At 48.6% G+C, this 12796-nt stretch overlaps 1 protein-coding gene across 6 annotated transcripts; it reads left to right on the forward strand.

Moving 5' to 3' along the window:
• Positions 1-1641: 1641 nt before the first annotated feature.
• FOLR1 (folate receptor alpha) lies at positions 1642-11429 on the forward strand. 6 transcript variants are annotated; one of them, XM_020286598.2, is made up of 6 exons: positions 1642-1763; positions 3182-3261; positions 7165-7331; positions 10398-10586; positions 10732-10867; positions 11016-11429. In XM_020286598.2, exons 3-6 carry the CDS (start codon positions 7173-7175, stop codon positions 11300-11302), a joined length of 771 nt encoding a protein of 256 aa, XP_020142187.1. In that variant the 5' UTR covers positions 1642-1763; positions 3182-3261; positions 7165-7172; the 3' UTR covers positions 11303-11429. The 6 variants fall into 6 exon arrangements, with proteins under 6 accessions (XP_020142187.1, XP_012600390.1, XP_012600391.1 ...); XM_012744936.2 differs by having other exon boundaries at positions 3200-3261; XM_012744937.2 differs by having other exon boundaries at positions 3200-3261; positions 7168-7331.
• The last annotated feature ends 1367 nt before the right edge of the window (positions 11430-12796 follow it).

Consider the following 12796-nt stretch of genomic DNA (forward strand, 5'->3'; position numbering starts at 1 on the left):
CTCCCTGAGTCAGACTCTCACAATGAGATGGAGAAAGACGCTGTGTCTCCCTCCCCTCCCAAACCTGCTCCTCCTTCTACGCCACCCACCCGCACCCCTTTCTGCTGCCTCCACCCCTTCTGAGCTTCCCTCTTCCCTTCCCCTTCCACCCTGGAGCCACTCATCCTTTCCATGCCCCCCTCAAACCACCTCATTGCTCCCCTTAAAACTGGCTCAGACACCGGAGGACATATTCATTACCAAGGACTTCCCAAACCCTAAAACAGACTCACTCGAGTTTGAACGCCACCTGGCCTGATTATGAAAATATATCAACCAGGCCTCCCTAGTGTTTACTGAGTAATCCAGAGGCTGGGAGGAAACATTTTGGCCCAGTAATGGATGAACCATGCAGGTTGGGCACAACCTGAAACTGATTTTTTTTTTTTCTTTTTTCTCTTTTGAGATAGTGTCTCACTCGGTTGCCTGGGTAGAGTGCTATGGCATCATCATAGCTCACTACAACCTCAAACTTCTGGGCTCAAGCGATCCTCCCGCCTCAGCCTCCCAAATAGCTGGGACTACAGGCATGCACCACCATGCCTGGCTAATTTGTTTCTATATATTTTCAGTTGGCCAATTAATTTCTTTCTATTTTTAGTAGAGATGGGGTCTCATTCTTGCTCAGGCTGTTCTCAAACTCCTGATCTTGAGTGATCCTCCCACCTCAGCCTCCCAGAGTGCTAGGATTATAGGTGTGAGTCACCTCGCCCGGCCTCAGGCTGGTCTTGAAGTTCTGGCCTCCAGCGGTCCCACCTTGGCCTCTCAGAGTGCTAGGATTACAAGTGTGAGCCACTGCACCTGGCCCTTCCCTAAACTTTCATCTGCATCCAGCCTGGACCCCTCCCCTGAGCTTTAGCCTCCACAACCACCTGGGCCAAGGGCACACAGGCACCTGACAAAGCAGAGCTCTGTGCTTCTTCCCTCCAAATCTGCTCCTCCCTCTCCTTTTTCCCACCAGTGGAACCACCTTAGCTCAGAGGGTAAAAAAAGGAAGGCATTTGTCCTTGGCTGGGGTAGGGGTGGTAGGAAGAGTCTAACACCCAGACTTTTGGCTACTACAGAAAGGATACCTGAGTGAGGGGGGGAGTGAGTGTGGGATAGATGGGGAGCTTGGACATTTGAACAACTAAGGCTCCGATCAAAAGATTCGGAACATTTGTGAGTTTGTAGCTGAAGGTGAATGACACCTGGGCTGATGAGGTTGCAGGAGTTGGTGGCTCTACAATTCAGGGGCGTGGGAGCTCCTTGCTTTCCATAGCTGGCCGGGAGGTTGGAAGCCCGTGCTCTAGCCCTTGCCCTGAAATTGGCTCTGTTCTGATTCTCTGAGTTTCATTTTCCTCGTCTGTATAACAGGGCAGGAGTATTGGGAATGGATGAGATTAGCTCAAAGGATCCTGGCAGCTCAGGCTGTAAAATTTTTTTCAGACCTAAGGTTTTGGGAGAAAATGGGGTAAGGGAAGCTTGGAGACTGGTCTTAGGCCTGCACTGTTCATTCACCCCCTCCTACTTCCCCACGGAGGCCTGGCCGGTGCTCACGTGCAATAATTAACTGCTGAGTGGCCTTCGTACGATCCCAGCTCCACTTCTGGGCTGCATTCCCACTGCCTGCCCCACCGCCCATCTCCTAGGCCACTAAACCTCGCCAGCCCCTGGAGTAAGGAGGGGAGAGTTTAGAGCAGAGCAGGAGCCCGAGCCAGGCTGAGAGCCACCTCCTCTCCCAGGTATGGCACTCCCCACCCTCCCGTCCAGGCCACGTGTTAGGGTGGAAAGCCTAGCGGTGCTCACGGTCGGTGCGGGTGGAGAACGATTTATCACGAAGAGATTAAAATACGTAAGTTAAAAGGTTCATTTTATCCTTTAGAAGGACAGAGAGAATGAAAGAGAAAGAGAGAGAATTGGGGGGGAAGAGGGCAGGGAGATGGTGTGGCATCCAAAGAAAACGAAGGGAGATGCCAGCAGTGAGGCCAAGAGACACGATGAATTTAAGCGGGACAAAGAGAAAACAATAGTGCTGGCTGTCAGTGGGCAACAAAGGCAGCAGTAGGTGGATAACAAAAACCTGCAAGGATGTCAAAGTCCAAGACTTGATTTCCTGCCTTTCCTTGGAGAAGGGATTATCACAGGAGATGTGACTCTGTCCTTAAGATATGGTTTAGGCTGTAGCTCATTTCTCCTGCTGTTTACTCAGTAACTATGTAAAAACAGATTCTCAAAAAACAATTTTGAAAGAGAGAGATTTATATCTCTTTTCCGTCCATTCAGCTCTTTTCAGAAGTTGTGCAAAACAGAACTCCTGCAGGGTACCTGTTAGTGAAAGAACTCACAGGATTGATCTTTAACTGTTACCGGGGAAATTGTGGGATTAGGTATTTTCCTGTGATTTTTGCAAGGCTGCCCCTTTCCCACACACTCTGTGGTATTCCAGGCATGTGTTAAAGGATTAGCTGAGCAGGGAGGGCCCTCTGTTTACCTAAAGCACAAAGAATCCTGAAGTGGAGACTGAGGCCCAGAGTGTGGCCTGCCCAAGGTTAAACTACAAGTCAGTGTCCACCCCTGAACCACAACCAAGGGCTCTTGCCCTTCAGTCCAGCACTGAGTTCTCTGCACTTCTAGTCTGGGGCCCCAAGGTGGAGTGCAGGGGTGATGGGTGGTTGTGGTGGGGTCACAGCTGGGCCGAGATCTGCAGGTGAGACTAGGAAGATGAAGAAGGGGCTTACAGAGTGATGTAGGTCACAGGGAGAGGTAGAGGGTTCTGACTGCAGAAGCAGCTGCAGCAAGAGAGACTGCAGACTGAACAGATGGGCTCTACCTTCTCAGCCCCCGCCCCCAGCACAGGGTGCCAACTGCCCCTGTGAGAGCCCCAGCATGGTAAGGGTGCAGGCGGTGAAAGCCAAAGGAGCTCTGGCCTAGACTCGGGTGGTCCCTGCTGTGTGACTTGGGGCATGTTCTCAATCTGTGCCCAACTGATTCCATGTAGATTACTCTGGCTGTCATTTGTTTGTTTTCCCTCCTACATTTAACCCTCTGCTAATGAAATTAAGCCTTAAAATATTATAGTTTGCATCTATTTCCCCCAAGGCCAAGGAGGAGATGGAGTAAGGGCTGGGCTGACCTTGAACCCTGTGCTCTAAACTGCTAGGCTTTGTTTCTCCCAAAGAACCTAGTCCAAGAATCACCTGGTGGTCCCTGACTGAAGATTTCTCTGGCCTGGCCCTCAAGGTGAGTGAGTGAGCAGGTCAGCAGAGTCATGGCTGGGCCTTGGAATGGAGGCATTGGCAATGAGAGAATGAATGAACACTGGGATGAATAGAGTAGCAGAATAATAGATTGTGGAGCTGGAAGGAGAGCTGGGTAGGAATTCAATTCCAGGTTTCCTGAGCCCTGCTGTTCAGAGTTGGCCTGGAGACCGCCCAGCACAAGCCTTGTCAAGACGCCTGAGCTCTGAAGGAGGCGGGGGCAATGCAGGTGCGAGGCGAGTTTGTGAGCTGGGGTGGCACATCCACTTCATCAGCTCGTGTGTGGAGAATGGTTAGAGGGAGAGAGCTGTGGGAGATAAATTCTGAGCATTTTAGGAGGGACCAGGCACCTGGTAACCAGTTCTGAGGTCAAAGGATTGAAGTGCTATGTGGCCAAGAGGAGGCCAGCTCTGTGGTAGAGGGTTCAGGAACTTCCCAAGGCCCCAGGGCTGTTCAGCCAGCTGTCCCCCACTAGCCTCTGTGCCCTGTGACATTGCCCAGATGTGCCACAGGGTTTCTGGGAGGGGCCTGCTGGACTAGCTCAAGAGATGACACTGGAAAGGGCTTTAAAAACAAAACAGGCCGGGCGTGGTGGCTCACGCCTGTAATCCTAGCACTCTGGGAGACAGAGGTGGGAGGATAGCTCAAGGTCAGGAGTTCGAAACCAGCCTGAGCAAGAGTGAGACCCCGTTTCTACTATAAATAGAAATAAATTAATTGGCCAACTAATACATATAGAAAAAAATTAGCCGGGCATTGTGGTGCATGCCTGTAGTCTGAGCTACTCGGGAGGCTGAGACAGAAGGATTGCTTGAGCCCAGGAGTTTGAGGTTGCTGTGAGCTAGGCTGATGCCACGGAACTCACTCTAGCCTGGGCAACAAAGCGAGACTCTGTCTCAAAAAAATAAAAATAAAACAAAACAAAAATCCACCTAACTCCTTTTTTTTTTTGTTTTTTTTTGAGACAGAGTCTTACTTTTGCCCAGGCTAAGTGCCATGGCATCAGCCTAGCTCACAGCAACCTCAAACTCCTGGGCTCAAGCAATGCTTCTGTCTCAGCCTCCCAAGTAGCTCAGACTACAGGCATGTGCCACCATGCCTGGCTAACTTTTTCTATATATTTTAGTTGCCCAATTAATTCCAATTAATTTTCTTTTATTTTTAGTAGAGACAGGGTCTTGCTCTTGCTCAGGCTGGTTTCGAACTCCTGACTTTGAGCAATCCTCCCGCCTCAGCCTCCCAGAGGCTAGGATTACAGGCATGAGCCACCACGCCTGGCCCCATACATCTTCTTGAGCCCAAAAGTTCAAGACCAGCCTAATCAATATAGCAAAACTCTATCTCTACAAAAATAAGTAAAATAAAATAAAATAAAAATTAGCTGTGCACTGTGGCATATACCTATAGTCCCAGATACTTAGAAGGCTGAGGTGAAAGGGTCACATGAGCCCAGCAGTAAAGTACTTTTACTTTAATCCAACACTAAAGTATTATTATTATTATTATTTTTGAGACAGAGTCTCACTGTGTTGCCTGGCTAGAGTGCCGTGGCATCAGCCTAGCTCACAGCAACCTCAAACTCCTGGGCTCAAGTGATCTTCCTGCCTCAGCCTACCAAGTAGCTGGGACTACAGGCATGTGCCACCATGCCTGGCTAAATTTTTCTATATATTTTAGTTGCCCAATTAATTTTCTTTCTATTTTTAGTAGAGGTGGGGTCTCACTCTTGCTCAGGCTGGTCTCAAACTCCTGAACTCAGATGGTCCACCCGCCTTGGCCTCCCAGAGTGCTAAGATTACAGGCGTGAGCCACCACGCCCGGCCTAACACTAAAGTCTTTTTATAAAGTTTTACACAAAGTCATTTGATGTTGAAAAACTGATCTGAAAATTAATATGAGTTTTTATTTATCCCACCAGTGTAACTATTTCACCATGGAACATGTGTTTGATTGTTGGGTACATGTAAATCATATTACCTTAGTTTGTATTACCTTTCATAAAATCCTAAACATTTTTTTTTTTTTTTTTGAGAGAGAGTCTCGCTTTGTTGCCCAGGCTAGAGTGAGTGCCATGGCATTAGCCTAGCTTACAGCAACCTCAAACTCCTGGGCTCAAGCAATCCTGCTGCCTCAGCCTCCCAAGTAGCTGGGACTACAGGCATGTGCCACCATGCCCAGCTAAGTTTTTCTATATATGTATTAGTTGGCCAATTAATTTATTTCTATTTATAGTAGAGATGGGTCTTGCTCTTGCTCAGGCTGGTTTCGAACTCCTGCCCTTGAGCAATCAGCCTGCCTCTGTCTCCCAGAGTGCTAGGATTATAGGCGTGAGCCACCATTCCCAGCCAAATCCTAAACATTTTTAACTATGAAACATTTACTTTGAAGAATTTTTAACTTAACTTGTTTTTTCTTTAATTTTTTGTAGAGATGAGTCTTGCTCTGTTGCTAGTCTGGTTTTGAACTCCTGGCCTCAAGTGATCCTCCCACTTCAGCCTCCCAAAGTGCTAGGATTATAGTTGTGGACCACCATGCCCAGATAATTTTGTTAAAAACTTTTTTCAGACATTGGCATCATCATAGCTCACTGCAGCCTCAAACTCCTGGGCTCATAAGATCCTTCTGCCTCAGCCTCCTAAGTAGCTGGAACAATAGGTGCATGCTATAATGTCCAGATAATTTTTTACTTTATTTTATTTATTATTTATTTATTTTGGTAGAGTCTTGCTATGTTGCTCAGGCTGGTCTCGAACTTCTGGGCTTGATCCTCCCACCTTGGCCTCACAAACTGCTAGGATTATAGATGTGAGCCACCAGGGCCAGTCAACAATTTTGAATAAGGGATTGTGGACCCTTGGCAAACTTCTGGCTATTTCCCAAACCCCAACTCTTTCTTTCCCTCCCTCCCTCCCTTCCTCCCTCCCTTCCTTCCTTCCTTCCTTCCTTCCCTCTCTCTCTCTCTTCCTTTCCTTTCCTCCTTCTTTCCTTCCTATCTTCCTCTTTCTTTCTGACAGAGTCTCGCTCTGTTGCCTAGGCTAGAGTGCCGTGGTGTCAGCCTAGTTCACAGCAACCTCAAACTCCTGGGCTCAAGCCATCCTCCTGCCTTCGCCTCTTAAGTAGCTGGGACTACAGGCATGTGCTACCATGCCCAGCTAATTTTTTCTATATATTTTAATTGGCCAATTAATTTCTTTCTATTTTATTTTATTTATTTTTTTTTTTTGAGACAGAGTCTCACTTTGTTGCCCAGGCTAGAGTGAGTGCCGTGGCGTCAGCCTGGCTCACAGCAACCTCAATCTCCGGGGCTCAGCGATCCTCCTGCCTCAGCCTCCCGAGTAGCTGGGACTACAGGCATGCACCACCATGCCCGGCTAATTTTTTGTATATATATTTTTAGTTGGTCAATTAATTTATTTCTATTTTTGGTAGAGACGGGGTCTCGCTCAGGCTGGTTTCGAACTCCTGACCTTGAGCAATCCGCCCGCCTCGGCCTCCCAAAGTGCTAGGATTACAGGCGTGAACCACCGACCCCGGCCCTTACTTTTTAAATTTTTTAAAAATTTAATTGCAGAGGCCATGCTAATGTCTGTATTGTTCCAATTTTATTATATGTGCTGCCAAAGCAAGTGCAGCCCATTCCTTAATTGTATCACTTGATCTTCATGGCTACCTAGAGAAATCAGGGCGAGGCTCCAACTAGGGACCTTCCCTGAGCAGATGGTGTCCCATCCCACCCCTGATTGGCTCTGGGATAACCCTAGGGGGTGGAGCAGGCAATGATCTGCCCATGCCCCAGTTGAGGCCCCACCCCCCTGGAGCTGTGTCCACACTTTAAAAGGCCCAACTCTGCCTGCTTTGGTGCCATTAACTGTAGCTCTTCCTCCAGTAGCAGCCATGGCCCACTGGATAACAACACGGCTGCTGCTCCTTCTAGTGTTCGTGTCTGAAGCCCAGCCCAGCACCCTTCACCTCAGGACTGAGCTTCTCAATGTCTGTATGGATGCCAAGCACCACAAGGAAAGGCCAGGCCCGGAGGACAGGTTGCATCAACAGGTGGGCCCAGGGGTGATCTGGGGTGGGGAGGGACTGACTTGGGAAGAGGAAATCAGGAGATGGAGATATGAAAACCCACTCCATGGTGGAGGCAGACAGATCTGCTAGAGGAGACCTTCAGTTTGCATTAATGTGGGTGACTATTTTTCACACATACTGTTTGCTTAATGTCAGTACAATGCCCACAGCTCATTTTTTCAGTTGTTGGTTTCCTCATTCCACAAATAAGGAAGAAGACCCAGAGAAGTGTCTGGGAAATGAAGCTGGTGAGATTAATGATAGGATTTTTTTCAATTTTTTTTTTTTTTTTTTTTGAGACAGAGTCTCACTCTGTTGCCCAGTCTAGAGTGCCGTGGCATCAACCTAGCTCACAGCAACCTCAGACTCCTGGGCTCAAGCAATCCTTCTGCCTCAGCCTCCCGAGTAGCTGGGACTACAGGCATGTGCCACCATGCCCAGCTAAGTTTTTCTATATATTTTTAGTTGGCCAATTAATTTCTATTTTTAGTAGAGGCAGAGTCTTGCTCTTGCTGTGGCTGGTTTCGAACTCCTGACCTTGAGCAATCCTCCCGCCTCAGCCTCCCAGAGTGCTAGGATTAGAGGCGTGAGCCACTGCGCCGGGCCAATTTTGAGGTTTAGAATGGAAATGACTCCTCCAAAGACCTAACAAGAGAGACTGCACCCTGCATCAGAGTGCTTTCTTGTCTGCTAGCCCTAAACAGCTCAAGAAAGGTGTGGTGGCTCACGCCTGTAATCCTAGCACTCTGGGAAGCTGAGGCGGGCGATTGCCCAAGGTCAGGAATTCGGAATTCGAGACCAGCCTGAGCAAGAACAACAACCCTGTGTCTACTAAAAATAGAAAGAAAATTAGCTGGACAACTAAAAAATATATAGAAAAAATTAGCTAGGCATGGTAGCACATGCCTGTAGTCCCAGCTACTTGGGAGGCTGAGGCAGAAGGATTGCTTGAGCCCAGGAGTTTGAGGTTGCTGTGAGCCAGGCTGATGCTATGGCACTCTACTCCAAGCAACACAGTAAGACTTTGTCTCAAAGAATAAAGGAAGAATGAAAAAGAGGCTGGGCATGGTGGTTCATGCCTATAATTCTAGCGCTTTGGGAGGCTAAGGTGGGAGGATCACTTGAGGCCAGGAGTTCAAGGCCTGCCTGGGCAACACAGTGAGACCCATCTCTACTAAAAATAGAGAAGTTAGCCCAGCATGGTGGTTCATGCCTGTAGTCCCAGCTACTGGGGAGGTTGAGGCAGAAGGATTGTTTAAGCCCAGGAATTTGAGGTTGCAGTGAACTATGATGACACTACTCCACTCTAGCCTTGGTGACGGAGGAGACCTTGCCTCTAAAACAGAAAAGTAATCTGTAGTATGCATTTTCCATATGTAAATGTTCATTTTGACTCCATTAGCAGATAGGGGTACAGTCCTGTTTGTGCTTGTTTGGATGAGCCTGCAGCTGTCAAGTGCAGATTGAGACCTAGACACCTTGGGAAGCCCTGGCTTTCACTTATTATTTTTTTTTTTTTTTGAGTCTCACTTTGTTCCCGAGGCTAGAGTGAGTGCCGTGGAGTCGGCCTACCTCACAGCTGCGCCACCATGCCCGGCTAATTTTTTCTATATATGTTAGTTGGTCAATTAATTTATTTCTATTTATAGTAGAGACAGGGTGTAGCTTTTGCTCAGGCTGATTTTGAACTCCTGACCTGGAGCAATCTGCCCGCCTCTGTCTCCCAGAGTGCTAGGATTACAGGCATGAGCCACCACGCCCGGCCAGCCTTTATATTTTTTTAAAGTGCACACTTAATATTTAGCTTGTCAATCTTAAACAAAATTCAGAAAGCTTGAGGAGTTCCACCCATGAGAATAGGTTCATGTTGTCGTCCCAAATATACACTCCAGTTTGCAGCAATTGCACGTGAATTTTTAAGAAAGAAGAGGCAGTTCTTAAGTTGTTTACCAAGAATTTATGTTAAAATAACATAAGCAATTGATTGGCCACATTGTTCTTTGTATCTACAAATTCCAAGAGTGTGAAAATAATGGGTGAGGCAGCTAGTCAGGAACAACATGCCTTTCTTTCTAAAGAGCAGGTCTTGCTCTGTCACCCAGGCTGGCGGGCAGTGGCCCATCACAGCTCACTGCAGCCTTCAACTTCTGGGCTTAAGTGGTCCTCCCTCCCTCCTGCCTCAGGCTTTTTTTTTTTTTTTTTTTTTTTTTTGAGACAGTCTCACTCTACTCTGTTGCCTGGGCTAGAGTGCTCTGGCGTCAGCCTAGCTCGCAGCAACCTCCGACTCCTGGGCTCAGGCAATCCTCCTGCCTCAGCCTCCCGAGCAGCTGGGACTACAGGCATGTGCCACCATGCCCAGCTAAGTTTTTCTATATATTTTTAGTTGACCAATTAATTTCTATTTTTAGTAGAGACGGATGCTCTTGCTCAGGCTGGTTTTGAACTACTGACCTCGAGCAATCCACCACCTCGGCCTCCCAGAGTGCTAGGATTACAGGCGTGGGCCATCGTGCCCAGCCTGAGCTAGTTTTCTCAAGCTTGATGCTAAATTGTAGGCTGTGGGTTTTCATTCAATAAGTATGCACTGAGTGTTTATGTAATTGGAATTATTCTGGGGCTACAATTAAACTTGCTTCCTCACCTCCAGGTGTTTGTCACTTTCTCAACCAGGCTTAATCTGACCACCCTGTAACACTGCAAGTCCCCATCCCCTCTCTCCTGCTTGTTTTTTGCCAAACCAATTATGATGTGACAAGTGTTCATCTTTGTATCCCCAGTTCCTAGAAAGTGCCTGGGTCAGTAGATAGGGGAGCAATAAGGATTTGAATTAATGAATTCTGTAATGACTTGCCCCTCCAGGCAGGGGCTCCCTTCTGGGCTCCCACAGCCTCCCGAGAGTCACCCTGCCAAAGAGGTCCCCAGTAGCAAGTATTTTCCTGGATGACTTTGACTGGGTTGGTGAATCAAGGACTAAAAGGGGAGAGGCTGCACGTAGAATATTCTGGCTGCACTGGCTGTGGACTTAGTCCTGTGTCTTCCCCCATCCAGTGCTCTCCCTGGAGGAGGAATGCCTGCTGCACTGTCAACACCAGCAAGGAAGCCCATAAGGATATGTCCTACCTGTATGGATTCAACTGGGACCACTGTGGAAAGATGGAGCCCGCCTGCAAACGGCATTTCATCCAGGACACCTGCCTCTATGAGTGCTCCCCTAACTTGGGGCCCTGGATCACGAAGGTACTAGTGTCTTCCTGGCATCCCCAACCTAGCAGAGGAGCTGAGCTCTCCAGACATCTGCAGGCTGCACCTCCAGCTCTGGTGCTACTCAGGGCTGGGTTGCTGGGATTCCTGAGCCTAAGCCCTTCTCTACCCAATCTCCCAGGTGGACCAGAGCTGGCGCAAAGAGCGGGTCCTGAACGTGCCCTTGTGCAAAGAGGACTGTGAGACCTGGTGGGAGGATTGTCGCTCCTCTTTCACCTGCAAGGGAAACTGGCACAAGGGCTGGAACTGGACCTCAGGTGAGGGCTGGGGTGGAGCAGGAAGGGAGGGATGTGGATGTGGAGGTGTGGGGGTGTGGAAGAGGTATGTGAAGATTTGGGGTTGTGGGACTGGCAGAAGCAGATAGTGCTGAGCCCAGTGGCTAAAGGTTGTTCATCCTCCCTACAGGACATAACCAGTGCCCAGTGCAAGCTGCCTGCCACACCTTCCCTTTCTACTTCCCCACACCTGCTGATCTGTGCAACGAAATCTGGAGTCACTCCTACAAAGTCAGCAACTACAGCCGAGGGAGCGGCCGCTGCATCCAGATGTGGTTTGACCCAGCCCAGGGCAACCCCAACGAGGAAGTGGCGAGATTCTATGCTGAGGTCGTAAGTGGGGCTGGGTTCCGCAGGGCCTGGGCTCCCCTGCTCAGCCTGGCCCTGACCCTGACGCTGCTCTGGCTGCTCTGCTGACCTCCTTTGCCTTCTGACACCTGGACATCCATGTCCTGCTCCGCCCCACAGCTCCCAGCCATTCAGTGCCTGCTCCACCATGGGGCCTCTGACAGCCAGTTTAAATAAACCAGACACTCCACGTCACATGTCTTGGGAATTATTTGGATGTGAATGGGAATGTGATTGTTTTGTTACCCAATTCCCATTGATTGAAGCCAGTTCCCAACTCTGACACTTGCTATGAACTAGCTGGATACCTCACTGTTCTAACCTAGGAGTCATCCATAGCTCTAAATTTCATTTTTTTTTTTTTTTGAGACAGAGTCTCGCTTTCTTGCCCAGGTTAGAGTGAGTGCCGTGGCGTCATCCTAGCTCACAGCAACCTCAAACTCCTGGGCTCAAGCGATCCTCCTGCCTCAGCCTCCCGAGTAGCTGGGACTACAGGCACGAGCCACCATGCCTGGCTGATTTTTATATTATATATATTAGTTGGCCAATTAATTTCTTTCTATTTTATGGTAGAGACGGGGTCTTGCTCAGGCTGGTTTTGAACTCCTGACCTTGAGCAATCCGCCCGCCTCGGCCTCCCAGAGTGCTAGGATTACAGGCGTGAGCCACCGCGCCCGGCCTCTCAATTTCATTTTTTACTATAGCTGTAATCTCGAGCCAAGCACAGGATTTTATCATTTAAATCGTACCCAAGCCTCCCAGGGTTGATTGCTCTGCCCGTGCTTAGCTCTCCAATAGAAGAGATAGGAAAGGCTACGCCCAGCAGCACATTCTGGCTAGGTGGCTGGGAACAGGATAACATGCCGGCAAGAGCCATACCCCACTAACAGCTAATACTCACAGAGCACTATCTACCAGGCATTACACTAAATTCCTTTTTTTTTTTTTTTTTTTTTGAGGCATAGTCTCACTCTGTCATCCAGGTGAGAGTGCAGTGGTGTCATTATAGCTCATTGCAACCTCCAACTCCTGGACTTAAGTGAGCCTCCCAAGCAGCTGGGACTACAGGCATGCACCACCAAGCCTGGATTTTTAAATTCTTTTGTAGAGATGGGGTCTCACTATGTTGCCCAGGTTGGTCTTGAACTCTTAGCCTCAAACAATCCTCCTTCTTGGCCTCCCAGAGTGCTAGGATTATAGGCCTAAATTCTTCAATTTATTCTGATAAGGTATAGACACCATTGTCTGCATTTTACATATGTGGAAACAGACACATAGGTTAAAGAACATGGCCAAAAAGCCCCCTGTGTAAGAGCTAGAATCCACCCCAGGCAGCTGGGCTCTTGAGAACAAGCTCATTCCCCTTGTGGAGCGAGTAAATATATGTTTAAAATGGATGATGCATCCGTGCCAGACCGTGGAAGAGCTGAGCCTGAGCTGGTCTGGCAGAGCTAGAGATGGAGCCCAAACTTAGCCTCCTGAGTAGGTCCCAAGCCAGTAATTTGGAAGGTTTTTAGGTTGTGTTCCCCATTAGGTATAGTTTGTAGCAGTTGTAATAAGCTA

This window comes from Microcebus murinus, chromosome 4, assembly GCF_040939455.1.
Source record: "Microcebus murinus isolate Inina chromosome 4, M.murinus_Inina_mat1.0, whole genome shotgun sequence".
Lineage (NCBI taxonomy): Eukaryota > Metazoa > Chordata > Mammalia > Primates > Cheirogaleidae > Microcebus > Microcebus murinus.